The following is a 27,775-nucleotide window of genomic DNA, read 5'->3' as shown; positions in this document are numbered from 1 at the left end:
GAAACACTTGAATTTTGACTTATCCACCATGTTTCTATTTGGCTTGGCAGCTCCAAAGTTCTTCTTGAACTTGAGCTTGGCAAATCTTCTTGAAAGGAATGCTAGGTGCTCATCAATGTCCTCCATGTCATCTTGACTCAAAGAATCTTCACTTTCTGCAGCTAGCCCTTTACCCTTGCTTTCACAGGCCTTTGAAGTTGATTCCACAGCTTCTATCTTCACTTCCTTCTCCTTTTCCAGTTCAGCCACTAGTGCAATGGATCCTCCTTTCTTCTTTCCTCTCTCCATTCTTTCATCTTGCTCTATTTCAAGCTCATAGGTCTTCAGAATGCCATACAGTCTCTCCAAAGTAAACTCCTTATAATCTTGAGAGTTTCTCAATGAGACTGTCATTGGTTTCCATTCCTTTGGAAGAGATCTGAGAAATTTCAGATTGGAGTCTTTAGTCTGATAGACTCTTCCATGCAATTTAAGAGCATTTAGTAGCTTTTGGAATCTACTAAAAATGTCAGTGAGTGACTCACTTTCTTCATTGTGAAAATGCTCATATTGCTGAATCAGGAGCTGCATTTTATTTTCTCTTACTTGCTCAGTACCGTCACAGATTATCTGTATTGTGTCCCAAACTTCCTTGGCAGTCTTGCAGTTGATGATGTTATCAAACATATCTGCATCAACACCATTGAACAGAATGTTCATGGCCTTTTTATCTTTCCTGACTTGTTCAAGATCAGGTTCAGACCATTCATGCCTTGTCTTTGGAACAGATGGTTCATTTCCTGTTGCAGCTCTCATTGGAACATGAGGGCCTCTTTCTATGCAGTCCACATAGGCCTCATCTTGAGAAAGCATATGAAGATGCATCTTTACCTTCCAATGATGGTAATTATCTTTATCAAGAAAAGGAATCTTGACTCCAACATCTTTCTTGTTCATCTTGCTGTATTGTTTTGATCTTTAAACTCTTTGTAGATTAAGAGCCTGCTCTGATACCAATTGTTAGTCCCTTAACAATATAGCAAGAATTACAGAAGGGGGGTTGAATGGAATTCTTGAACTTTTTCTTGAAATAAAAATGTTCAACTCGATTATAGATATATTTGTTTTGATTAGCACAATGCGGAATATAAACTTTAATGAATCAAAACAAGAGTAATTAAAAACAAGAGTCTTTAAAAACTTTCTGGTGGATTTAAACAATTCCACCAGAGATATATTTAATATATCGAGAGGACTCTGTGTGCAGAAATGCTCACAGCTGCTTATACAAAATAGAACTACTAAGAATACAGGAAATGCTAAAGATAATGCTTACAAAGATTTCTCTGTGTTTGTTTCTTAGCTCTCTTAGTTGTTTTTCTATTTGCTACTCTCTTGGTTTATATATTACCAAGATTACAAAGTCAAAAGAACTGAATAAATATAAAATCTAACAGTCTTGATCTTTGCTGCTTTTCATCCTCTATTACCCAGTTAATGGGCTTCCACAGTGTGTTTGTATCCAACTCGACGGCTGTGTGTCAGCTTTCACTATTCAACTGATGTTTGAATCTTGATATGATCATCCGTCGACTTTCATATCATCCGTCGATGACTTACTTGATCATCCGTCGACTGCTATTTTAAACATCCGTTGAAAGTCATTTGATCATCCGTCGAAGCTTTGTTAAGCATCCGTTGATAGCTATTTTGGCACTTGACTTCATTTCACTTATACAGAATTACAAGACATTGCTTATGTACAGTTAATCAACCTATTCTGCATATCTAGTTAAAGTCAACATGACTTATATACTACTACAGATTCTATACAAAGGTGCATACAACACTGTGCTACAAACTTATTATTACATAAGCTACTCACTCAATGGATAATAAGTTACTCATCCGTCGGAACTAAAACGAGTTATCTGTCGGGACTATAATTTTTATCCGTCGAGTGCTACATTATTTCACTAAGTAAAATTTACTTAGATGTTTTGTTTAGGTAATCATCAAGTACACAACATATTCACAACAACATATGTACCTTCCACTTCACAACCTACATACATTCATTTAACATCCAGCCCTTCACAACAACCATCTCACCTACTCCAACAGTGGTTACTAAATGCTCAATCCCAACCAACCATAGTAGATGACCTTCTGGTTGATCAACTTTCAGGTCTTGCTAACATCACACAACATCTGCTCACTACAGATATGACAAATCAAGATTGTCAGACAATTCTGATCACTTATAATGAAGATGTTGAGAAGCAAAAGCAGAAGATAGTAAATGAAGCTGAGCAGAATGGCACTGTGGATGCTTGGCTTTCTAAAGACTTCACATTGGAGATGGATCAGGTTTAGTAAGATTCAGAGAGGAATATGTTACCATTTTGGGGAGTAATGCCAATATCATCACTCCACAAGAAGTGTATGATGCAGTCAATGAAGTCTATAAGGCTCAAATCAAAGCTTTTCACATATTTGGTAAAGCACTGCAAGTGACTTTGACTGGTCATCAAGACAAAAACAGAAAGATGGTAAGGAAGAATATGGATGAAATTATCCCTTCACAAGTTGAGATCAAATCAAAATTTTAAGACCTTTGCAGAACAGATGGCAAGGTTTGATCTAACTACAGTGGTTGCAAGTGTCAAAAATTTAAGACAATCTTTTGTGGCTCTGCATGGAGTAGTTCAACAACATATTACAAATTCTAATGACACCAGACTCAAGTTGAATCAACTTCATCAGAGCATATATGAGCCTCCAGCTCTTTTAATGGAAGGAATAAAGGAAGCTGTGCAAGCCACTTTTGGCACTTCAGTATCTTCAAGCTCTCAGTCACAATTATCAACACCATCAAATCTCCAACTTCAATCTCTCTAATAGAAAGTTTTAACTCTACAGTCCTTAAATGATTCACTCACAGCTAAGGTACAAGCTCTCACTTCTTTAGTACAGAGTCAACAAAATGACATCAGGACCCTGGTGAACTCTCATAAACACCTTCAGATGTAAAACTCAGTAAATTTGGGAGCTATCATGGGTGCCTTAAATGTTCCTCTACTTTCTCTTCCTGAAGCTGTGAGGCCAGAAATTCCAACTCCACTACTCCTGCCTGCCAACAAGACTAAGGGGGAGATAGAAGCTAGGATTCAACAATCTAAGGAAGTTCGTAAATCTAAATAGACTGGAAAATTGACATCAACTCACACTGGTCAAAACTCTTCACAAGCTCAATTATCTAAAGATGTTGAGAAAGACAGACTTCTAAAAGCTGCAAAAGGACCTTATCAAGATCAAGAATTCAATGAACTTCTAACAGTCTTAAGGGTGTCTCTTCACAACAACTACATCATCTACAAAAGAGCATTGGCCAACAACATCAATTTTATCAGAGTTGTGATTGTCAAAGTTAATAACTTTCTAGAGAAAAGAATTGTTGTAAATGTAAATGGCTGTGGCTTGGACAGATGTCTGCCGATGTCTCTCTTAAATCTTCAAACTATGAGGGCATCCGAGATGGATGTAATTATTGACAGAGTTAATCCACTAATTTCAGAGGACACCCAACTGCTAAATGAACTCAAGAAAACTCAGATAACTATTTTTCCTAAAGCTTATCTTCATTCAAGTAAGGGGGTGGCCTACATCTGTTCACAATCTAGAAAATGCAAGATCTTCACAGTTCCAAAGAATTGTGTAAGAGGAAATGTGAGATTGATAATGTCTCTTGAAATTGATCTCAAGTCCAAAAAAACAAGAAAGTTGAAGATGAGGAGATGATCAGAATCTTGGGAAGATATCTTCAAAATATGGATACCATGTTGCCAAATTCACAATTCAACTTAAAAGATGACAAGAATGATGATGAGCAGAAACAAGATGATCAAAAACCTTCTAGCTCAAATCCAAGTCAATCTTCTAGAGCAAATGGTAGCAAAGAAAAGAAGCAAGGGGAGAAGAAGGGAGATAATAAGAAGAGAGGTGATGAAAGAAGAAGGAGGATGGTTCAGAATCAAAAAAAAATGTCCAGTCAATTCAAATCCAACCTGCTCAAATCACTAAACCTATAAGCTCTAACATTCAACTATCCTTGATCTCAAAGCCCAAGTTTTTGTACAAACCAACTGCAAACACCCTACTCAAAATACCAATCACATCCAGCCAATCCACCTTGAAGAAAATTACAAACCTACCCTCATTCAAGCCACCAGTCAAAACTCATTACAAATCTGTTGGAAGAAAACCAAAGAAATTGCAAGTTACTGAAAGAGCTATCTAGAACTGTTATGATCAATCTGATTTTCTGCCACTAAATTGGTGCATCACAGATGAAGAATACTTTCAACAGCTGGCTGAAGAAATACTCAGAGTATGGGTTATATCTTATACAGAAATCAGGATATATTATGATGATGACACCTTCACTCTAATTGGAAGTAACCTAATGGATACACTTTCAACCACAAGATTTCAAAAGAGTGATTAGCTTGATGAGCGATAAGGACAATATAACAAGAGCTTAGAAGGATGTATTATGTGTATGGGTAAGAGAGCGGGATGAAAGAAATGTAAGAGCAAAGGCTGAAAAGGAAGAAAAAGATAGAAAGTATGCAGAAGAACTAGCATGGCTTGAACAAAGATCAAATGAGCTCAAGGCAAAGGGGTTGAACATACTTTCTAAGGATGAACACTTTCTGAAAATAAAATTTGGCAGATACTCAAGATTTAGAGCTGGTTACATGAATGGTTATTCATTGGATGAGTGGCTCAAGCTTGTGGAAGCTCTAAGAGGTACTGAAATATAGAAGAACTTCAAGTGCTACTAAATTTTAAGGATCTTATTAGAAAAGAGCTAGGCTATGAGGATTTCATGTAATGAATGTACTTATCAAACTCATGTAATCACTTAATGTATAAAAGTTGTAATTCTAACAATTTTTATGTAATCTTTATTATTCCATTGTAACTTGGGGTTAGTCTTGTTACCAGGCATGAATTTGTGATAAGCAATCTTCTCACAAATTAGGAGAGATTGTTGTGCAAGACATGCTTGTATCATAACAAGAATAAGTCAAATTGACAGCCCTAAGAATTAGTTGTATGATAATCTAAATTTGTTGCCCGCAAGGGTTGGCTCAGTTGGTTAAAGATGGGAAAACTATCCTCTTGGTCACAGGTTCAAATCCCATATGAGGAGAATTTATGATTATGCCTCCTGAGTCAGAGCATGTCGCTTAATGCGGTTTACCTTGGTTCACGTGGTTTGCAAGCTATTGTGTGAGCCCGTAGGGTTTACCCAGTGTGCACCCGAAGGGTAGCGGCTGCGGGTTAACTACGATAAAAAAAGTTGTATTTTGTACTATATTATTTGGGTCTGTAAAATTGTCAAAGATTAGACTGGAGTATTTTTCTATAAACAGTCTCAAGCCTAAGAATAAACTCTGGAAGAAGATCAAGAAGATCATGGCTCATAGAAATTGTGAAGAAACTTGGAGTTGAATAATTCTATTTTGGAAAAAATATTCTAAGTCAAGATATCTACTAGTCACAGATCAAGTCATATAGAGAAATCATTCGAGAACTCCAGAATGACTTATCGAGAAGTCCAAATTGATCTATCGAGAAGACTTAGAGATATCGACAAGTCAAATGAATATATGAAGATTGGAGATATCTAAAGGGTTTTTAGCACATAAACGCAGCGAAAATGTAAATTTAAATCTTAAAAAAAACCGAAACCTTCCGCAGGATCCATGCGAAAAATAATATTTAATTCGTAGTTCAGTATGTTTACCTTAAGAAGCTTTACGTTAATGGAAAGATGGAGTTCTTTAATGGCGATCCAAAAATGATGAACGAAGATCCTTAGCAGCTGCTCCTCAAGTGTGAAGCACTCCACCGATATCCACCAAGAAAACGATGTAATGAAGGAGGAGGAGATGGAGAGAATTAGGGTTTTGTAAATCTTTTTGGTTGAGGCAAAAATAGGGTTTATAATAGTATATTTATAGGCAAAATTTTCAGCTGAAATTTCCCATAAAATATTATTATTATTAACCCTTTATTATTCTCACTAATAATTAAAACACCTTTTAATTATTAATCCTTTTTTCTAAACTCTTTAGAAATAATTCTCTCACTTGATTTAATTTCCAAAAAATAAATTCTTCTTAATTAATTTATAATCAATTAAATCTCATTTAATCAATTATTAAATTTGCCAATTAATTATTTATTTCATAAATAAATAATTATCAGCCATTATTAATTAATTCCTCCACCATTAAATCATTCTCTTTTATGGTGTGACTCTGTAGGTTCAATATTAAGCCGGTAGTAGAAATAAATAATAATAAAACTATTTTATCATTATTTATATAAATTCTCTAATTCATTAAATATGATTAATTAATTAATCATATTTATTCTACATCGTGATGGATACTTCTCAGCATATCGTGACTATCCGGATAATACGAATTCACTGCTTAGAATACCAAGAACCTATTCAGTGAGTAATTACCGTATAATTAATTCCTTCTACCCTGCAATGTCACAATTAAATACAAGGCATGGAACTTGTGTCATGCCTATCTTATTTAATCACTTGCTTTCTCATTCACTATGCTTAGTTTTATTTAATGTAAATTAGAAACTCCTTTCTAATTTCATTCACTCTGGCCAGAGATTCCTGAACTAACATAAGTGGATCAGCATTGAACATTCTCTTCCTACACTGGAAGGGGTAGATCCTTTATTGACCATACACTATCTTCGTGTACAAATTCCTATACCCAGTAGAGCCCTTATAATTGTCCCTTGAGACTAAGAACTAAACCAAAGCATAGTTCAGTGTACACAAGATGACTATGATGACCTCAAGTCTAAGGATACTTGTACAACTATCACTATGTGAACAACTGCTGATGTTCAGTGAACTTATTCTATAATAAGCACCTACATACTAGCTATAGTATCACCACACAAATGTCTATGAGAACAGACATCCTTCATAATGAAGCAAGCATAGTATGTACCGATCTTTGCGGATTATTAATTACCAGTTAGTAATCCTACGACCAGGAACTATTTAAGTTTAGAGTTATCATCTTTTAGGTCTCATTATTATGATCTCATCACAATCCATAAAAAACTTTACTCTAAACTGTGGTATATCTTATTTAAACATTTAAATAGATAGAGCCCGCAATAAAAACAAAACAAGCCTTTTATTAATATCAATGAAATCAAAACAGATTACATAAAAGTTATTTTAAAATCCTCATACATGATTGAACTTAGGACATATCTCTTTCAATATCGACAAGTCATTTCTACATATCAAGAACTAAAAGATATCGACAAGGAAAATGAAGATGTAAAGATTAGAGATATCGACAAGTTATTTCTACATGCAGAGATTTGGAGACCTCGACAAGCCAAGTTCACTTATAGAGAACTCAGAGATCTCGACAAGTCAAAGGTACCTATCGAGAACTCAGAGACCTCGACAAGCCAAATTTACTTAAAGAGAACTTGGAGATCTCGACAAGTCAAAACACTTATAGAGAACTAAGAGATCTCGATAAGTCATGATACTTATCGAGATGTCAGTTTTCTATAGATCAAATTGGAGATCTCGATATGAAACTCAAGTACAGAATGCAGACAAGTTAAATATTCAAGATTATCAATCAACAAACGATCTAATCACTTAGATTGAAAAGTCTACAGAAACAGCTTGAAGAGTACACGATCAAAGGTCAAGATTAACTGGCAAAGGAAAGTCACAGATTCACATGATTTGCAAAGATACACCAAGCCAGAAATAGAAAGTTTTAGAGATAATTTAAAGTAGGGTTTAGTACATTCTATTGCATGCTGTGTAAACCTGTGTTTCCTAATCTATAAAGTAAACACTGGTCATTTGTTGTTAAAATTGTATCAAACAGATCTAGTTTTCTTGTAACTCTCTCAAGGAAGAAGCTGAGTTCTTTATTTACAAAGAACCCAGGATTTGTAGCAAAACACTAACTTGATTTTAATACAAAATTAAGTGAGTTTTGAAATATCGTGTGCATTGTTTAATTTTAGTTAACATAATATAACTGCATTTCTAATCTGTTTTATTCACCAAATAACAAACATTCAAAAAGTCTTAAAATTATTTAAAACACATTCACCCATGTGTTGTATTCATTACCTAACATATACTATTTTTATTTTTAAAATATATATCTAACTATTATAACTAATCTCATTAAAATATAATTACTCGCAGACACAATTATAACCAATAGTACCGGAGGATATGCTCTATAATCTAAAAGTTAAATACATAAAAAGTTTCAATCTATCGTAATGATCGTTTATATTTCATCTGGACAAATAAAAAAAATCGCAATATTATAAATATCGATATTTTAAATGTGCAAGGAGTGAATCAATAACAAATAAATATTAAAAATTCCCCTGAAGACAACGAAAATTTATTCATTTACTGAAGCACTCTAAAACTAATATTAAAACTAAAAAAATTATTTAAATATCGAATATTAAACTTTCCGTAAATAAAATATTTGACGCACTGCTGGCTGCTGCTCTATTATTTGCTGCTTTATTATACACACGCAGAACAGTCCTCGTTGCTACAAATACACACGCAACTTATTATTTGATTTTTCTGACTTATTATTCCATTTCATTCACATTTTTCAAAACCCTAATTTTCAACAGATCCATGGCATCTCGACGAGCTCTTCCGATCCTCCGCCACCTCTCTTCTCGCTTCAACCCGACCCGATCCGTCACCTACATGCCCCGACCCGGCGACGGCGCTCCTCGCACAGTAACCCTAATTCCCGGCGACGGCATCGGTCCTCTGGTCACCGGCGCCGTTGAGCAAGTGATGGACGCTATGCATGCTCCGGTGATCTTCGAAAAGTTCGATGAGTGCCACGGCGACATGAAAGTGGTCCCACAAGAAGTGATGGAGTCAATTAAGAAGAATAAAGTTTGTTTGAAAGGTGGATTGATGACTCCTATGGGTGGAGGTGTTAGTTCCTTGAATTTGCAGCTGCGTAAAGACCTCGATTTGTATGCTTCGCTTGTGAATTGTGTCAATTTGCCTGGGTTGCCTACGAGGCATGATAATGTGGATATTGTTGTCATTAGGGAGAATACGGAAGGGGAGTATGCCGGCCTTGAACATGAGGTTGTTCCCGGTGTCGTTGAAAGCCTCAAGGTATCTTATTGTCTCTCGTCCTTATCGGATTTTTGAATTTGAATTCTATATGTTATTAGTTTGTTTTGTGCCTCGTTGTTATATATGGAATTGATTGATGTGCTGTTGTAAGTTGTATTCTGTCATTTGTTTCTAACTTTACTTATCATCCGGTGATTCGGTTTTTGTTTTTTTCGTGTTATAAGGAGGCTAGTACTAGTGTTTTGTAGTTTGATCAGCTAATAATCTTTTATTTTTCACATCCCTAAAAGAATTTTATTATCTCGGCACTTTAATACTTGTGTTTTGTAGTTTGATCACGTAATTATCTTTTATTTTTTACATCCGTAGAAGAATTAATTATAATTTTGCTTCTGATGTATTAGGTCGGCACTTTGAGGATTGCGTAGGTGGTGGGGATTGTATTGTTGTACAAGTTAAATTGTTATTTTTCTAAATGATGATTTATATATTATCTGTACAATAGGAAATTTAGTAGCTACATATGCTCTTGTTTGTTTGATAGAAAATGCCCCTATTTGTGCCTTCCTCCAACATCAAACATATTTAGAGTCTTATGGATTAATATTTATCAATTTTATCGACAATCCTCTGCTGCCCACTATTTAAGGTCGTTTCCCCCCAAAAATTGTGTGTTAATTTTTTTGTGCAATGAAGATTTTTGCTATATATATACATATATGTATGTACTGCGGTATAACGGACTTGGATAAATGTTGAATGTTTGCATCCTTGAACAATGAAATTAAGAAAAGATAATTCGCAGTTTCGTAAAATGCAAGCCATATAGCTATAACGTCAATGCACACAATGTGTAATACTTCAACTAATGATAAACGTATTAATTGATGTGGCAGAGTTGTTTTCTTATGGTTTTCACAAAATCAATCACATTGTATTTTTAGAAGCATACTGGTGTCTTTTCGTATTATTATGTTTGGCATCTGGGGCATTTTAGATTTCAAATATTTTCAGTTCCTCTTTCTTTCCCAAGGTTTCCTGATTCAGGGTTTTGGATCTATATTTCCATGCTTTTCTTCAACTGTGGTCATGTCTAAGTTGTAATGTAATCTGGAAAATAATTGTGATACAATATATTTTTTTCCCAAGAGCTTGAAAGTATGTTCCATCATCTTTATCTCATTAAGCCAGTATGCTAGGTGATTACAAAGTTCTGTTCAGAACGCATAGCAAAATATGCCTTCGAGTATGCTTACCTCAACAACCGAAAGATGGTGACAGCAGTGCACAAAGCCAACATCATGAAGCTTGCAGATGGTCTTTTCTTAGAATCCTGCCGAGAGGTTGCGAGCAAGTATCCAGGTATCAAGTACAATGAAATCATTGTCGACAACTGCTGCATGCAACTTGTTTCAAAACCTGAGCAATTTGATGTTATGGTATGTGACAGAAACAATTTTTATTAAGTATTTTCCTTTTTGATGTTACATATTATTATCACATGTAGGTTAAGGTGGTTAATCTATGTTTTGTAGGTCACTCCTAATCTGTATGGAAATCTAGTGGCAAATACAGCTGCCGGTATCGCCGGGGGAACTGGTGTTATGCCTGGAGGTATCCACAATTTACTAATTAGTTTATAGTTGTGATATGACTTAAATATATATGTCTGTAGTAAAGCCCTATCACGACATTAGTCCACTAGTGTAGAAGAATTAGCTTCGTAGTAATCCACTATCCATCATTAGATAGGAGCCAGCTCATTTAATATACTTTACTAGTAAGAAAAATTATTAATAATCTACTTGCCCTATATTGTCAAATTTCATAGTAACTTGCATTTTTTTGGTTTTAAATTAGTGACATAAAAGAAATATAAATCAATCTTTTGATTTCTTGCTCTTTTACAGTGGTTTATCTTCTTTTACTTCTCCACCAAATCTATCATGATTTTAGAGTGCCGTTCTTCTAATCACAATTACTATTACAACTAACCATTTAATGCGCCGGCGTTTAATGATGGTTCTGAATCAAGCAATTTCTTTCAAATCCTTTAATATTCGGTATTTTAGCTCATACTTATTGACTTCAAAATGACTAAAGCTGACTTGACTCTTGATGTAACAGGTAACGTGGGGGCTGATCATGCCATATTTGAACAAGGAGCTTCAGCAGGAAACGTGGGGAAAAATGAGTTGGTAGAGCAAAAGAAAGCAAATCCAGTGGCTTTGCTCCTCTCCTCAGCCATGATGTTGAGACATTTGCAGTTTCCTTCATTTGCTGATCGACTGGAGACTGCAGTGGAGAGTGTAATTTTAGAGGGAAAATACAGGACGAAAGATCTAGGAGGGAGCAGCACCACACAAGAAGTTGTTGATGCCGTTATTGCAAAGCTGGACTGACACACGCCTTCTAATCGATCGTACATGATATCATTTAAGTGGCCTTTGTTATTTCTATATATATTCATTTTCGTTCGTATACAACATCTCAGAACAGAGAAGAGTTTTGCAGGAAAACATCCAAGTTGTATTGGAAATCAAGGTTTTGAATAAGTACCGGTAAATTGAAATTGTACAAGACTAATTCGAATGTGTGCACCTGCTGTGACAATTTAACTGCATCAATTGTAACGATGATTAGAATATTCACTTGAGTTTATTCAGTCACAGCATTGAGTACGCAGAAACGTCATCCCATTATCTTGTAACTAGGATGCAATTGTTACTGCCTGCTTTACATATTTGTTGCATGTCAAGACAGTTTTACAATTTAAGCAGATGTTGGTTTGCTATGTTGACAATTTGGCCACAATGATCAAATTTTTATTTACTTTGTTGTATTCCAGGTCATTGCTATAATTTCTTCCTTTGGTTAGTACTAGTCCCGTCAATGGAGCGGGGATCGAACCGATCCGGGTCCTTTTTAATGGATATATGGATATGGACCGGCTTGAAAATTATCCGATCCGCAACCTGATCCGATAAGGAAGATGCGAATAATAAATGGATAAATATGAATTTAAGTCGATCCGATCCGGTTATCCATGCCCGATCCATTTAATTATATATATAATATTATATATTATATATAATATTATATATTATATATAAATATATAATATAAGAACATAATCTAATATATTAATAATAAATAGTATATAATCTAACATCGAAGTATCTAAGTAGTTGCCACTTGACGGGCCTAACACTAAACCTAATACTTATAACGTGATCTTATTTATCTGCAATATGGGGAAGTTAATGCTCTCAGATATGTGTGCATGTTTTTTCCAATTATGTACATGTATTTTCTTTTTAATTATATAGAAAAGGGCATCAAACTAAATATATAGTTTTCCAGGTGAAGTGATTGTAATGTTGTTCATGTCAAATAAAGGTGGGTGTTGATTTACTAAAAATTATTAATAAATATAAATGAATTAATGGATATCCGAAATCTGATCCGTTATTCATTAAATTGAATGAAGCGGATATGGATTGATATGTAAAATATCCGGGTTATGATCAGATCTGATCTGAATCCAATAAATTTAAATGAATTTGAATATAAATTAGACGAATCTGATCCGAATCTGATCCGGTTAACAGGCCTAGGTTAGTAGAATCTAGACGGACGAATTTGAAAGTAATTGTCATATAACATCATATAAGTTTTTCTATTTAATAATTAAGTTTATATGCCCTATATTTAGTAAAATAAGCTGTTTCCACTTGAAAAGAGATATTGCGTGTATTCCATACGTTTTATATAAGTTTTAACTGCAAATCCCTTGAAAGAAAGTATATGTTTTAGGTTTTATTTTCCCTTTAATCTCTGTTAGTTGCACTGTTTCCTCATTTAATATGACCCACCGTTTTCCAATACAGGCCAACCAGCTTAGCAAAAAGGAAAGAAGAAAAAAGTGACCAACTAAGCAGACAGAAATATATCAAAACATTTGAAGGAGACCCCATATTTGTTCAAGTAAATCTAGTTTGAAGGAGTCCATTCTTAAATTTAATATCCACAGCAAAACTCAGCCAACAAGAACATGCATTTAAAGGGAAGGGAAGATGCAATTTGCAAGAGTAATTCATTACTCTGAGTTGACACATTAATTTTCTCACCTCCGAACCATAAAATGCTGTTAGCTTGACTTGAAATTTGATTCATTCTGCTCGAGTTCAATTTAAATAAATATATAAAATATAAAATATTTATATAAACAAATATTTATAATTAAAAAAAATTATAATTAGTAGATACTCATTAAAACTCGAGAATCTTACTAACCCAGCAATTTGAAACTCTAACTCGACTCGGTAAATGATCCGAAAATTCGAGTTCGAACTCAACTCGATTATTATTGATCCAAAATTCAATATTTTACTATTTGAGTTTGAACCAAAGGTTTAACTCGTTAACACCCTTCGGGGAGCGGCCAGCGGAAAGGGCAGGAAAAAAAAGAGGTGATAGACACTTGAGTTGAGCACAGTTGGAAGAGATTAAACAATTTCACTTATTCCTACAATATATCTGTTTTGTCACATACTGAAATGAAGTGTCTCATGATTCATGAGTGAGTGGCAACTAAAGACTCGAGTAAATTTAAAGTAGTTTAACTGCAACTAGAATTTGCATGTTTTTATTATAATACCACATTACCAATGCACCCATTTTATCTATGACAAGATTCGAACCTTGACATCTCGTATAGGGAATTAGAGTGATACCAGTAGATCAAGAGATCATAAGTGGAAATGTACCGCAACTGCACAGGCAAAGCTCCAAGCTGCTTCAGAAACTTTCTTCTGTGGATCATTATGTATGGAGGCAAGTGGCAACTTCTTTGAAAGCATATAGGTTATGTGACCCCATTCTATTATTAACTACATCTACTTAATAACTGCGCCCACAGGAACTGGATCAACCAATTCTATATATACGTACATCTGCACTAATTCTAAGTTCATCTTATAATGGAGAGACAGGTTGCCATCATAGGAGCAGGCATTAGCGGCCTAGCTGCCTGCAAGTATTGCAAGTCAAAGGGTTTCAATCCTATTGTGTTCGAGTCTGAGACGAGTGTTGGTGGTGTCTGGAGGAAGACCATTAGTACTACTAGACTCCAGACTCCTAAAAAATATTTTCAGTTTTCCGATTTTCCTTGGCCACCTTCAGTAAAAGATGAATTCCCACCACAAGCCCAGGTGTTTCAGTATCTCGAATCCTATGCCGATCATTTTGATTTGTTGCAGCACATACGCTTTGGATGTCAGGTTGTGAGCATCAGATACAATGGTCCATCAGATGAAGAAATGCGAGCATGGTCACTCTGGGGTGGCAAAGGCGATCCTTTTAACAGTAAAGGGAAATGGCATGTCACTGTGAAGGATCAGAAGGCGCTTTCAACTGAGGTAAAAGATTTAAAATCTCCGGCACTAGATTTATGTTTACTCTCTGTTTATTGTTCTAAGTGATTCCTCGATACAGGTTTACCAAGTCAGCTTTGTGATTCTTTGTTTTGGAAAATTTAGCAGCCTTCCCAACATTCCTGAGTTTCCAAAAGGTAAGGGACCTGATGTGTTTCATGGCAAGGTGATGCACTCTGCAGATTATGCAGCCATGGATCACGCAGACGCAGTTAATTTGATAAAAGAAAAAAGAGTTGCTGTTGTAGGGCTTCAGAAATCAGCAGTGGACATTGCAATGGAATGTTCAACTGTAAATGGTCAGTACCACATCAAAACAACTATAAAATCTGGGTAATCCTAGTTCTTATCCTACTTAATTTGTCCGTTGTTTGACTCTCAGGGACGGAACATCCATGTACAGTGGTGTACAGGACTAAGCATTGGGGAATCCCATCCGTCCTTCCGATGGGAATTTCTATACCATTTCCATACGGTAATCGCTTTTCAGAGTTGATGGTTCACAAGCCTGGTGAAAGTTTTGCACTTTCTCTCCTGGCATCAACTCTCACCCCACTGGTAAGGACCGATTTTAGAAAGATCTAAAAGTAATATTATTAAAGTTATAACTACCCTGACATATGAACCTATTTTTGCTATATAACAGCGATGGGCAATTTCTAAATCTATCGAAATATACATAATCTCCAATTACAGTCTAGGTAAGTTTGATATGGTTCCAAAACATAGGTTCTGGGAGGGAATCATGTCGTGCAATAGTATCATTTGGCCCGAGGAATTCTACAACCGGGTTGAGAAGGGGAGCATAAAACTTAAGAAGTCCCAGGCATTCTGTTTTAACAAGAACGGCATCTTGTTTGATAGTGAGGTTGAATCTGCAGATGTTGACATGGTCATACTGGCTACTGGCTTCAAGGATTTTGAAAAGCTGAAAGACATTTTTGCGTCCCCAACATTCCAGCGTGATATAACCACAGCACCTGGGCTATATCGGTGAGATATTTGAATCATGAATATAGATCAGTCGTGAAGGCTGTATCACTATTCGGTACTGTAATAAAACATGTTTAACATTTATTGATATTTTCCCTTCATAATCAGGAACTGCATTCACCCGCGAGTCCCACAACTAGCTATAGTTGGATTTTCAGAGAGTTTTTCAAATCTACACAACTCTGAGATGACTTGCCGATGGCTAGCAGAACTTCTTGATGGCACATTCGATCTACCAAGCATTAAAGAGATGGATGATGACATAGAAAAATGGGATAAATTCATGAAGGAATACTCTGGTAAATACTGCAACAAATGGTGCATCGGAGGCTTACAGATATGGTACAATGATCAATTGTGCAAAGACATGGGATGGTTTCCTAAAAGGAAAAAGGGATTTTTGGCTGAACTATTTGAACCTTATGGCCCGACAGATTATGTTCAGCCCTACTGATGCAAATCCTGTTCTATTATATGCTAGCTTGCTCCGATTTGTTTTGAAGTTTTACTAAAAAGTTTCATAAGTAAATGCCTGCACACTGTGTTGCAATTATCCTAGTTTGTGCAGCAGGTTTGCAGATTAATGAACAAAACCTATTGTGCTAGCAACTAAATCTTGTTCTGTTGGAGGAATAAGCCTCTGGGCTAGATTGAATTATTAGAAGATAGATTTGAATGCATGTGCATCTGCTACAACAACTTTAGAGCTGCATCAGCTGTAGCAATGATAACAGTCTGGTCCCCCTGATGTTAACAGTCTGCTCAGTCTGTTATCGGTTTATTCTGTTCCATGCCGTTACCATCTATCCTATTCAGTAGTACTAATTATGAAGTAATTATCTATAGGAGACGTAGATTTGAGTACCATTAAGTATTAGTATCTATCGAAGACGTGTCTCGTGTTCATTTGTAACCAAAAATCAAGTCTCATTTTGTTAGACAACCTACAGATAAATAAAGTCAAGGGAAATACACAATTCAATCACACAGCATACGCTATCTCTAGATTCCTGATTGGCTATAACATAATAACATCTGATTATATAAACAAATACCATGTGCATGGAGATTTTCAAAATTAAAAAAGCTCAAATACCAATAGAGATATGAAAACCAAAGACCCACAGACTTGGCATCCACTGCCTGCTGCTGTAAACACACAGTAGAATATGTAGAGAGCTTCTGTGTACACTACAAAGAAACAACATATAAAATACTCGACGTTACACATCATGAAGATAACATCAAATTATGCCAAGTTAATATGCAGATTTAAACAAACTAAATATACTGGTTGCTTCTCACTTAGTCCCTAATTGTCTACCGAAAAAGAAATAGACCACGTTTCCTTTCCGCAAAGTAAACTTTGAAATACTTGTGGATCATGCGGTTTTGAAATACAAGGACAAAGACAAAGACAGGAGACATTATGTTAGAGAGGACCAAGAAAATGGTAGTGCAAATGAATTATAAACGTCTTAGAATAATAGGGAGCAGTTAAAGAAGGTTCGTCGGAGACAGCTACTGCCATTGTTACTTATTCAACTCCTTGGATGTAAAGATATGCTTATTCTACTCAAATCCCCCAAGGCCTCACCTTGCCGGCCGCTGAGTACATGTGTAACAATAGTTTATTTCATTTGTTTTGCATATATTATGCTTTCTGAACCTTCCAAGAATCTAATATACTCTGCGGCCTCACTAAAATGCAATTTAACTGGCAACTAATTAAATTCTAATATTTACTTTCTACAAAAACCCTGCCTACAGCAACTAAACAATTTTCCAAACGCAATCCAATATTTGAAGAACACAATAATAAAGTTGAAATATACGAAAAAGGTATCTACTAATATCTTTCCGGTTCACTCTTATTCTAAAAGATATTCATAGATTTATGAAATGTACATAAACATCTTAAAACTTTGGGGTATATCATAAACACATTTAGAAAAATCCTGTACAGACTGCAGACAGTATCAGAAAAGTTAGTATCTATCATTAAAACTTGGGTGCATCATAAATATTTTAATAAAATCCAGCACAGATTATAATAATATAAATTAATAATAGTATCTGTTAGGACATAAGTATGGGATCCGTCCATTGTAGTGTAATATTACAAAAGGATAGTGTTGTGTTTGTGTATATATAAGATTGCAATTCTTCTCCTCTGCAGGCCATTACATGATTTGTGAATGCTTACAAAAGTGAGGCATTCTAAATCATCTGTCATGGAGAGGCGGGTTGCCATCATTGGAGCTGGCATTAGTGGCCTAGCTGCCTGTAGGTATTGCAAGTCAAAGGGTCTTAATCCAATCGTGTTCGAATCTGAAAGCAGTGTTGGAGGCATCTGGAGGAAGACCATCAGGACTACCAAGCTTCAAACTCCTAAATTCTTCTATCAGTTTTCTGATTTTCCCTGGCCTCCTTCAGTAACAGAAGACTTCCCTACACAATCCCAGGTGTTTCAATATCTCCAATCCTATGCCAATCATTTTGATTTGTTACCACACATCCGCTTTGACAGTCAGGTTGAAAGCATCAGCTACGATGGTCCATCTGATGCAGAAATGAGAGAATGGTCACTCTGGGGTGGCAAAGGCGATACTTTCAACACTAAAGGGAAATGGAATGTCACGGTGAAGGATCAACAGACACTCTCAACCGAGGTAAAAGTTTAAAATTCTCTAGCACTAGATCTATACTCACTCTATTCATGGCTCTAAGTGATACCTGAATATAGGTTTACCAAGTGGGCTTTGTGATTCTTTGTTTTGGAAAATTTAGCAACCTTCCCAACATTCCTGACTTTCCAAAAGATAAGGGTCCAGAGGTTTTTCATGGCAAGGTAATGCACTCTTCAGAGTATGCAGCCATGGATAACACAGACGCAGCCAATTTGATCAAAGAAAAAAAAGTTGCTGTAGTCGGGTTTCAAAAGTCAGCATTGGACATTGCAATGGAATGTTCAAGTGTAAATGGTCAGTAGCATATTAAAAGTACTACATAGTAACTTCGTAATCAGTTCTTTCCCTACTTACTTCATCTATCTTTTAACTCTCAGGGCCAGAGCATCCATGTACAGTGGTGTACAGGACTAAACATTGGGGCATTCCGTATTTCCTTCCATTTGGAATTCCTTTACTCTTTCCATACCTTAATCGCTTCTCAGAGTTGATGGTTCATAAGCCTGGTGAAAGTTTAGCACATTCTCTCCTGGCATCAATTCTCACCCCTGTGGTAAGACAATCTTGAGAAGATATTAAATTGAAAATATGTTACTGTAATTACTTCATTTCATAACTAATACTGTAACCTGTTTTTATTATACAACAGAGGTGGGGAATCTCTAAATATATAGAAACATACATAACTTCCAAGTACCGTCTGGCAAAGTTTGATATGGTTCCAGAACATAGTTTCTTGAAGGAACTCAATTCTTGCAGCATTGCCATATTGCCTGAGGATTTCTACAACAGGGTTGAGAAGGGGAGCATAAATCTTAAGAAGTCCCAAGAATTTTGTTTCAGCGAGAAAGGCATCTTGTTTGATGATGAGGTCGAACCGGAAGATGTGGATATGGTCATACTAGCTACTGGCTTTAAGTATTTTGAAAAGCTGAAGGATATTTTTGTGTCCCCCACATTCCAATGCTACATAGCAAATGCAGCTGGCCTTTACAGGTAAGCTTCTTGGGTTCACATGGACAAAGATTTCTCAAAATTTCTCATGAAGCTTCTAATTTTTTACTACTTGTATTATGAAAAATATGGCGGTGATCTTTATTTATAATTTCCCTTTTCTTATCAGGAACTGCATTCACCCGCGAGTTCCACAACTTGCTATAATTGGATTTTCAGAAAGTATTTCAAATCTACATACCTCTGAGATGAGCTGTAGATGGCTAGCAGAACTTCTTGACGGCACATTCAATTTACCAAGCATTAAAGAGATGGAGGACGATGTAGAAAAATGGGAAAATTATATGAAAGTATACTGTGGTAAATACTCCACAAAATGGTGCATTGGAGGCATAAAGATATGGTACAATGATCAATTGTGCAAAGACATGGGATGGAACCCTAAAAGGAAAACGGGGTTTATGGCTGAACTATTTGAACCTTACAGCCCGATGGATTATGTTCAACCCTGAATATTACAAACCCCAAGTCTATTATATGTTTGCTTGCTCCGCTAGGTAGTGAATTATATTATTTACCAGTGTTGCACTTATATGATTCAGAGTAGTCCCCGTTTTAGAAAACAATTATGTACTTGATGTCCAGCAGGTCTGGCAATTTAGACATTAATGAAAACAGTGTGACTTGAAGCTCAACTCACCAAAGCTCATTACCTATTGTATTTGCAACTGAACTTGTTCTGAACTGTCAATCAATCTAGCATTGCGAGGAAAAAAAGATTGAAAATTAAGGAATTACATGTCTATAAAAGTAATGACTGTTGACTAATAATATAAGCTTACTTCAAATTTAATAAATTTTTGTAGCATGAGCATATCAGGTTCCCACAGTTGAATTCACATCAATTTCAATCTCAACTGCATAGCTGCATAAAATTTAACAGTTGTTAGCCTTAATAAAATCAAAGTGATTGCATAGTATCCCACTAATAAGCACTTAAAAACATCTTAGCGGGATATACTGAGTATGTTGATTTTGGTTTGGGATTCAAAATGATCTTGTGATAGCAGAAAATATTACTTGGGGAAGTAAGATTACCTAACCCTTAATAAAAAAGTAGGATGCTAATTTGAATATTCAATTTTACAAACCTCGCTAAACTCAGACCTCCGAGTGTCTGCATGCAGAAACCACCACGGACCATCTTTTGATAATAATCTGAAAACACATTACAAAGGTTTTCATGAATCACATTGAGATATAATTACCTCCGCATGGAAATCATGAGTTAACTAGTACAGCTTTAGTGTCATTAACAAGAATTGAATTAAAGATACCAAAAGATAATGATACAAAATAGTACTTGCTCAGTCAAAAACTTAATTTATCTTATACCCGGCAACTGCCAGAAACTACAAAAGTAGCATGTATAATTGGAAATGGTATGAGCAATGGTGAAAATGTGAATGATGAATTCTTAGATCCCAAATCAATCAAACCTATTTGCTACCCACGCTGATCACAAGAAACTTTGACTTAAAAATCACCAAAATAATTAAGTTCCTATTTCGTATATAAGACTCAAGATCAGAAACCATCACCCTCTAATTGTTGAAGCTCTGTAAGCCGAAAGAGTTTCATCTCCAACAGAAACTTCAAATCATCTAAAAGATAAAGTAAGACCTTTTTAATGCCAGAGTTTTCATATATGATGGTCAATTTTACCTGCTAACTCCTGCCAGTGTGCGCAATACCATAAAGAGAGTCAATCCTGCCCAAACACCAGGTAGCCCATAAACTGAGGGAGCATAGTACAAGAATGTAGAAGATATTGCTCCGACCACCATCTGTAGTTCATGACAGCAACATATATGAGAATGTAATTTGCATCATACCATGCGTAGTGGAGAAGGAATGCAAGTATAGTACTGTGTACCATTGAAGTAGCTGCATATTTGAAATCTGAAACACCGTAATGGAGGCCATCCAAAATAAATGCTAATGCATTTATGGGTTGACTGGCACTGACAAACTGTATCAATAATAAGATAATTAGAAGAACTATAATATTCCAATTTAACAAATATATATATATATATAAAGGAAGGAAGCACTTACCAATACCCCAGTTCTAACAATCGCCAAAACTTCTGCATCTTTGGTAAACAAGGTAGCTATAGAACTAAAAGATACCCCCAAAATCAAAGTCAATAACACACCTATACCAAATCCTATCTGCAGAGAAGGAACACAATCAAAATTAAATAAAGAGAACTGTGTAACCTGATGTAGAACCTAGGCATCAAGAAGTCAATTGCAATAGGAACTGTTATAAAAGTACATGACAATCACAAAACTGCTATACCTTCAACACAGAGTACGTGACTTCCTTCACGGCTTTATAATTACCGTTTGAAGCTAAACCACAAATTAAGGCCTGCAGAAAACATATCCAGTAAGTTGAAGGATATCTTGAAGAGGGCACCTTTGAGAACCAAGATCAGCATGTTTTTAAAATCTTAGTAGACTACTGACTGCTACACCTATAAAATGTATCCAGGAATATAAACATGAATTAAAGAACAAGCTTAAGTGGGGTTAATCTAGTGAAAGCAACTTCCAAGGAAAAGATTTGACCGTTAAGGTCAACAATCCACAAAACTGCAGATCTCAAATAAAATTTAGTTCACACCGGCTCAATAGGTGTTTGTGCAAATGGGGCACCGTGTGCAGTCGTGACTGGAACACCATTTAGAAAATACAAGTCAGATAATATTAATTTGAGCAATAACATAGATGAGAACGAGCTCATAATAACAAACAAAACTCCAGCAGAAATAAGTTACCTGACCAGATGCAGCAAGTGCATCTGTCATAAGGGATACAGCTAACCATACTTGTATGCAAATTTGATGAGCAGCCATTGCAACCGGACCTTGACGAGTAGCCATAGATGTCCCCATTGTCGTAGTTATGAGGACTGCAAGAGTTCTCCCGAGCAAGAAACCACCTAGCATTTCCCAAATGATTACAAATAGAAAGTTAATATCGATACACACAACATATAGACTATGGAGATAGAGCAAAACACGCAATGGGATTTATTACACAAGGGAAAAAATTGGCAAAAAACCATGGGTGCTTGGAAGCAAAATGCTTAGAACAACCAAAATATGCGACAGGACAAAAGCCCATATACTTGGTCCACCTTATAGCATCCAACATAACAGACATGCTTAAAAGTCGAACCTCACAATTTACAGTTGTAATTATACAAAACATCAATTCAATACTAACCAGATTTCAAATAGCCGGAAAATTGAAGTGATCCCAGTTTTGGTGGCAACAATACAGCTCTCTTATTGAGATTCCAGATCATTAGACAGGTGACTAGATATCTGTTACATATTTTATATAATTTAATCATCTATGCATGGGATAAGTTCTCTAGTGAAGAAACTGATGCGGGAGGCACATACTGTGAAACAACAGTAGATATGGCAGCTCCGGTTACACCCAGCTCAAAAAAATACATAAGGATAGGTAACAAAAGGATAGTTGAAGAACTGCCGATACCTGCACATCAATAAGAGTGGACTTGTAAGTTGATTAATTAGCTATATTATATTAATTAGTGTTCCAATGTAGGTTATATAACTGGTCAATACTATCAATGTAATTCAGCAAGCAATGCAGAATTGCAGAATATCCACCAGTGTCATTTAACAAATAAAATATGGTTATTTACCATGCCATAAGATGGAACAATTTTCCTTAAAGCATCAAAGCCCTTACGGGCATATATAATTAACAGGGCCTTGACGCACTTCTATTGTTATGAAAATCGCGACATGACGTTCCATATTTGACTAGATATCATGTTGAGAAGTAAACATGAGAGATAGTCCCCTTTTATGTCTAGTATATAGGTCAACAAAAATAGACATGCCTACACATATTACAGGTGTTTTTGTGTCCTTGAATCCACGATAAATGCCTTGAAGAGCCAATGAAACAACAATGGCAGGAGCACCAACGGCTCTAAGAGATAGAAAACGTCGTGCTGGAGCATGCATAGAGGAAGCCTGTCAAAAAATTATAATTTAGCAAATCATATGCACAATATAGACAACAAATTCGAAGAGAATCTCAAGGCAGATGTTCACAAAACTTGATGATATGTTTGTCCCTAGATAATCTTTAGCCAATATAATCTCGTTTTTAGATTTTTTTTAGTTAGATCTGCTAGCATCACTGATTAGATCAAAACAAAGCAGGTGGATTACCACACTATGAACATAATGTTATTCTCCATGTATGGGAAATGGGTTAATTAGTTGCACAATACAAAATCCGGAAATACAGTGGCAGCAGCAAAAAGTAAAGCAACGCTAAGAGGTAACTACACATGAATGGTGCACTAAGATAATACCAACCTCTATAGATGGCTGATGGCATCAAATTTCTAGGGATCCGAACTGAAGTGCACATGATTTACATATAAATACATACATTACATCCAAATTTGCAAAACCAGTTGCGTACACAGGAGATGAGGAATCAATTAATGTGCCCGTTTGGGAAATCTTATAATAAGTAACTTATGACTTAAATTAAATAATTGACTTTATAAGTGATAAGTAAATGAATCATTATAAGTTATATAAGTGTTGGGATAATCTTACTTATAAGTCAGAATTTTTTTTACTTAAATAAATAAAAATAAATAATTTTTAAAAATAATTAACTTATTTCGTGAATTTTTGATTAGATTAACATTTAAAAATATATTTTATAAAATTAACGTTAATAAAAAGGTGAAAAATCAAAATAAGTTGAGAAAAAGTACGTCATTACCAACATTCAACTTATCAGCTTATAAGTTAAAAATTCAACAGGTTGACAAACACTTGTCGATAAGTACTTACGGGCTTATAAGTCAATAAGCTACTCAACTTTTGGATGTAAAAAGCTCACCGATGATATACCCATCAAATTGAGAAAAACACCAGATCCCAGCCACAAGGCCATAGCCTCAAATAAGCCTATGCCAACTGCTAATGTTAAAGCTGTTGACACAGACGACAACTGCTCTCTTTCGGTCACAGTGTCACTGCCATTGCTTATTGCTTCATGGCCCTCCTCTGCATGGCAATATTGAAAGTTTCAGTTGAAACTTATCCAATCATAAAACAAAAAAGTGAAAAAACACATGCACCAGATGAAGCTTTAAAGATTCAGTTTGTTTCACCTGAAGTAGAGATTGAATGTGCATTTTTTGAAATGTCTTCAGCCACAAAAGAAGTTGCAACACTAAGAAGAGGAATATTAAAAAGCTTTGAGACAATATTAAAGATTGATATGGACACACCAGCCGAAGCCAACTCCACAGGCCCTGCGATAATACAATAAAGCAAGAGCATCAGATATCACAACAAACTCAAATGAACTGAAGAGAATCTGAAAAAAAGCAAGAGCATCACATATCACAACAAACTCAAATGAACTGAAGAGAATCTGATCTATGTGAAAGCCTACAAATTTGACCTAAAAAAATCAAACATAGAAAAATAAAGAAAGACGAGATTTAAACCATACCAAAAACATTCGATATTTCCTACTCGTAGATGTGATCTGGAGTAAAGAAAAGGATATATAATAAAATTTATAATGTATAATGTAAAATCTGGAAACATTCTAAATTGCACCTGTTTTTTTAATATCAGAACAGATGTTTGTCAAAAATCATGTTATTTCTCTTCATCTTAAACAAAGCGTGCTAAACATATCATCAAATTTTCAGATCCAATTTCCTAAATACATATGTTTTTGGGGCCAAAGTAGGAACTGAGACAGCTATAGAAGCCAAGAGCAGAAGAGCCATCCTGATCAGAATGAAGAAATGCTGCAAAAATTAGCTACTTTCATTACAATTAAGTGTAGCAGTGTAATATTCAACTTACGTTACAGAAAGATACTACACCATTAGCTACTTTCTTAAAAGAACCACGGATCCTACTGAAAACTAAAACATCAGCAAAACATTAATAGAGACTATTAAAAATACTGAAGTCTCTTAGATAACCAACAAGAACATATATGACCAATAAAACAACAGAAAAAACAACCGAATAGAAGTCACGCCAATCCCGAGGACAAACCCAATGTCACTAGATGTATTATATTTAAATAATGAGAGAGGGGGGATGGGGTAGAGAGGGAGGGCATAACTAATATTGGCAGTGGAAAATATTTATTTTGGAGGATCTTCACAAAAACTACTTCTAAAGAAATCTGAATCCTATATTACCTAAGCGACCAATAAAAGCTGTCTCCATAAGTTGTGCAAATGGATCAATAGCCTGCCCCAGAATTGCTGGCAAAGACAAAATGACGAGTTCACGTGTTACGCCCTTGAAACTTGTTGAATTAGTAGCCTCTCCTGTTAACTCAGCATTAATTATATCTGCTGATGTAGAAATTCCATTCAACTCACTGTAAACAAAAAGACCCAATCTAAACATCTGACAAAATCAACGTACTTTCTTACTCCATACTCCCATGCAGAAATTCTGAATATGAAATTTATTTTTAAGAAGAGCTAGAAAATAGAAAGCCATCACATTCTGTGATTCCATGAGAGGTCACTATGACAACCTCAAGCTTTCTACAACACAAAAACTAAAAGAGAGCGAAAATATCGTTTCACTTGATTTCTAAAAAAATTAGATGAATACTATAAGCCTATGATGTTTCAGAAGCTAGTGGTAAACATCCAGGTCTACAAGAGGGTGAAAAAACATAAAGCTAAACTATGCACTGAAATGAATAAGTTTCCCCATAAGAAAGAGTAAGATCTTTAACATAGAGAAATATGTAACCTTCTCATGAATAGACGACTTTATTCTACATATCAGATTCTTATACCCCAGTTAAAAGAACGAAATCCTTTAACAATATTTTTTAATTCCAACAGGAAGCACCGGTAAAAAAATAGGATGTGTAAATTTTTAATTATAATTAATAAATACATGAGCATTGCCACTCGCCTTTCACAAAGACCAAGAAAAAAAGAATAAATCTCTCTGAGAAGTGAAATACATAACATGATATTATGGAGTAAATTGTCAGTGGTCTTACTGAACAGTTTCCTGTGAACTTAACGGCACAAACTCTTCTTCTACTGAAAAACTGCCTTCCATATCAGAAGTTTGCACACTAGAATCTGACCTCAACTTATTATGAACCTCGGACACCAGGTGCTTTCTTTGGCGCAAAACAGGCAAGGGGGACAGCATCCGTATGTAATTTGTGAACGATGAAGAACGTACAACATCCGCATTTCTCAACCTCCTTCCATTAAACAATGCATAAGAATTCCGAAAATGACTAGACTTTGGAAGTAAAAGTGACCTCCCAATATCTTTACTAGGACCAAGTTCTCTACTTGCGGTAAACAGTCTAGTGGAAACCACACTACTAGTCAATTGAGAAGTAGCCATTTCTACCAAAATTTAATTTTTCTTGAGCAGACAAGTGGAATCACCCTGTGAAAGGTAAAAACCAAGTATGCAATGAAAAAAGTTAAAAATTAAGAAATAAACACCATAAAGAACAGATAAAAGAAGTATAGATATGCGTAGGTAAATTATACAATGAACTAGTGAGAAAGAATAGAAGCAAAAACATTATACCCTGTGCTGACAACCCTAGCAAGAAAAGCAAAATCATAGTATATATACAGAGATATTGAGTTGGTGCACAGTGGATTTAGTAAATAGTGGGTATTCAGGATTAGGCGTACGCTTTTAAAGACGAAATAAAAACTTATGATCAATATGCAGTACGTAACAGCAGCAATCAAGCCATAACACGAAATGAAAAAAGAAAGTAAAAATAATTCGTATATTATTAGTACTCTCATGTAATAAGGCAAACAGACAAGAAGAAGGAAGAAGAAGAACCTTAAAATAAACTATGAAGAAAACACTGACAGAGCGTCCGTGTACAAACTATACGACTATACGAGTGCAACGAAAGTGGGATCAATCCTTCTCTAAGGTTTCGAAGTAATACAAACGTGCGGGAGTTGTAATTAATAACGTCCCTTTTTTAAACAAATAATATAAATTTAATATTTTACATGCCAAATCACTCGGTATATTCTATATCAAATAATTAGTTAATCTTGTTGGGGCAAAAGGATTTTAAAATTATATTTTTAAATAGGATATAACTGTAAATATTAAGTCATTAATTTAATGCACAATTTCGCTCAGATTTCATCAAAATTGTTAAAATGAAGTTGCGCTTTAACAAATCTACTTTCAAACCTCATGAAATTTATTTTGTCCGACATGATTACAAACATGAGATCATGGTGAGATTGATTCATGGAAATTGAACCCCGTTAAATGGGAAATGAGAGTGAAATTCTAATGAGTACATTCTTTCGCTCTCAAATCTCGTTTTCCTGGAACAGATCTCCCATGATCCAA

At 35.3% G+C, this 27,775-nt stretch overlaps 4 protein-coding genes across 11 annotated transcripts; 3 read left to right on the top strand and 1 right to left on the bottom strand.

The window, feature by feature from the left end:
• Positions 1-8,639: 8,639 nt before the first annotated feature.
• On the top strand, positions 8,640-12,057 carry LOC141689880 (isocitrate dehydrogenase [NAD] regulatory subunit 1, mitochondrial). Its single transcript, XM_074494384.1, has 4 exons — positions 8,640-9,244; positions 10,405-10,644; positions 10,741-10,819; positions 11,333-12,057. The coding sequence occupies exons 1-4, from the start codon at positions 8,741-8,743 to the stop codon at positions 11,605-11,607; spliced, it is 1,098 nt and encodes a 365-aa protein (XP_074350485.1). The 5' UTR covers positions 8,640-8,740; the 3' UTR covers positions 11,608-12,057.
• A 2,114-nt stretch (positions 12,058-14,171) lies between these two features.
• Positions 14,172-16,615, top strand: LOC141688982 (putative flavin-containing monooxygenase 1). The gene is made up of 5 exons (XM_074493134.1): positions 14,172-14,625; positions 14,702-14,939; positions 15,023-15,198; positions 15,287-15,633; positions 15,742-16,615. The coding sequence occupies exons 1-5, from the start codon at positions 14,188-14,190 to the stop codon at positions 16,085-16,087; spliced, it is 1,545 nt and encodes a 514-aa protein (XP_074349235.1). The 5' UTR covers positions 14,172-14,187; the 3' UTR covers positions 16,088-16,615.
• A 1,216-nt stretch (positions 16,616-17,831) lies between these two features.
• On the top strand, positions 17,832-19,789 carry LOC141689825 (putative flavin-containing monooxygenase 1). Its single transcript, XM_074494245.1, has 5 exons — positions 17,832-18,305; positions 18,380-18,617; positions 18,701-18,876; positions 18,973-19,319; positions 19,447-19,789. Exons 1-5 carry the CDS (start codon positions 17,832-17,834, stop codon positions 19,787-19,789), a joined length of 1,578 nt encoding a protein of 525 aa, XP_074350346.1.
• LOC141689824 (protein DETOXIFICATION 45, chloroplastic-like) lies at positions 18,735-27,692 on the bottom strand. Of its 8 annotated transcripts, none has more exons than XR_012562527.1 (16): positions 26,418-27,220; positions 25,588-25,772; positions 24,529-24,672; positions 24,255-24,421; positions 23,227-23,362; positions 22,757-22,853; positions 22,575-22,675; positions 22,124-22,287; positions 21,643-21,714; positions 21,396-21,512; positions 21,214-21,309; positions 21,003-21,124; positions 20,429-20,495; positions 20,120-20,202; positions 19,978-20,033; positions 18,743-18,871 (listed from the first exon to the last, which is right to left on the bottom strand). XR_012562527.1 is itself a non-coding variant. In XM_074494243.1 (15 exons), the coding sequence occupies exons 2-15, from the start codon at positions 26,777-26,779 to the stop codon at positions 20,191-20,193; spliced, it is 1,842 nt and encodes a 613-aa protein (XP_074350344.1). In that variant the 5' UTR covers positions 26,780-26,824; positions 27,242-27,692; the 3' UTR covers positions 20,029-20,190. The 8 variants fall into 8 exon arrangements, 3 of the variants coding, with proteins under 3 accessions (XP_074350344.1, XP_074350343.1, XP_074350345.1); XR_012562528.1 differs by having other exon boundaries at positions 18,798-18,871; positions 19,991-20,033; XR_012562529.1 differs by lacking the exon at positions 19,978-20,033 and having other exon boundaries at positions 18,735-18,871.
• Between the last annotated feature and the right edge of the window lie 83 nt (positions 27,693-27,775).

Source organism: Apium graveolens, chromosome 10, assembly GCF_009905375.1.
Source record: "Apium graveolens cultivar Ventura chromosome 10, ASM990537v1, whole genome shotgun sequence".
Lineage (NCBI taxonomy): Eukaryota > Viridiplantae > Streptophyta > Magnoliopsida > Apiales > Apiaceae > Apium > Apium graveolens.
The sequence above is the reverse complement of the archived record's forward strand: the minus strand, read 5'-3'. Positions and strand labels throughout refer to the sequence as shown.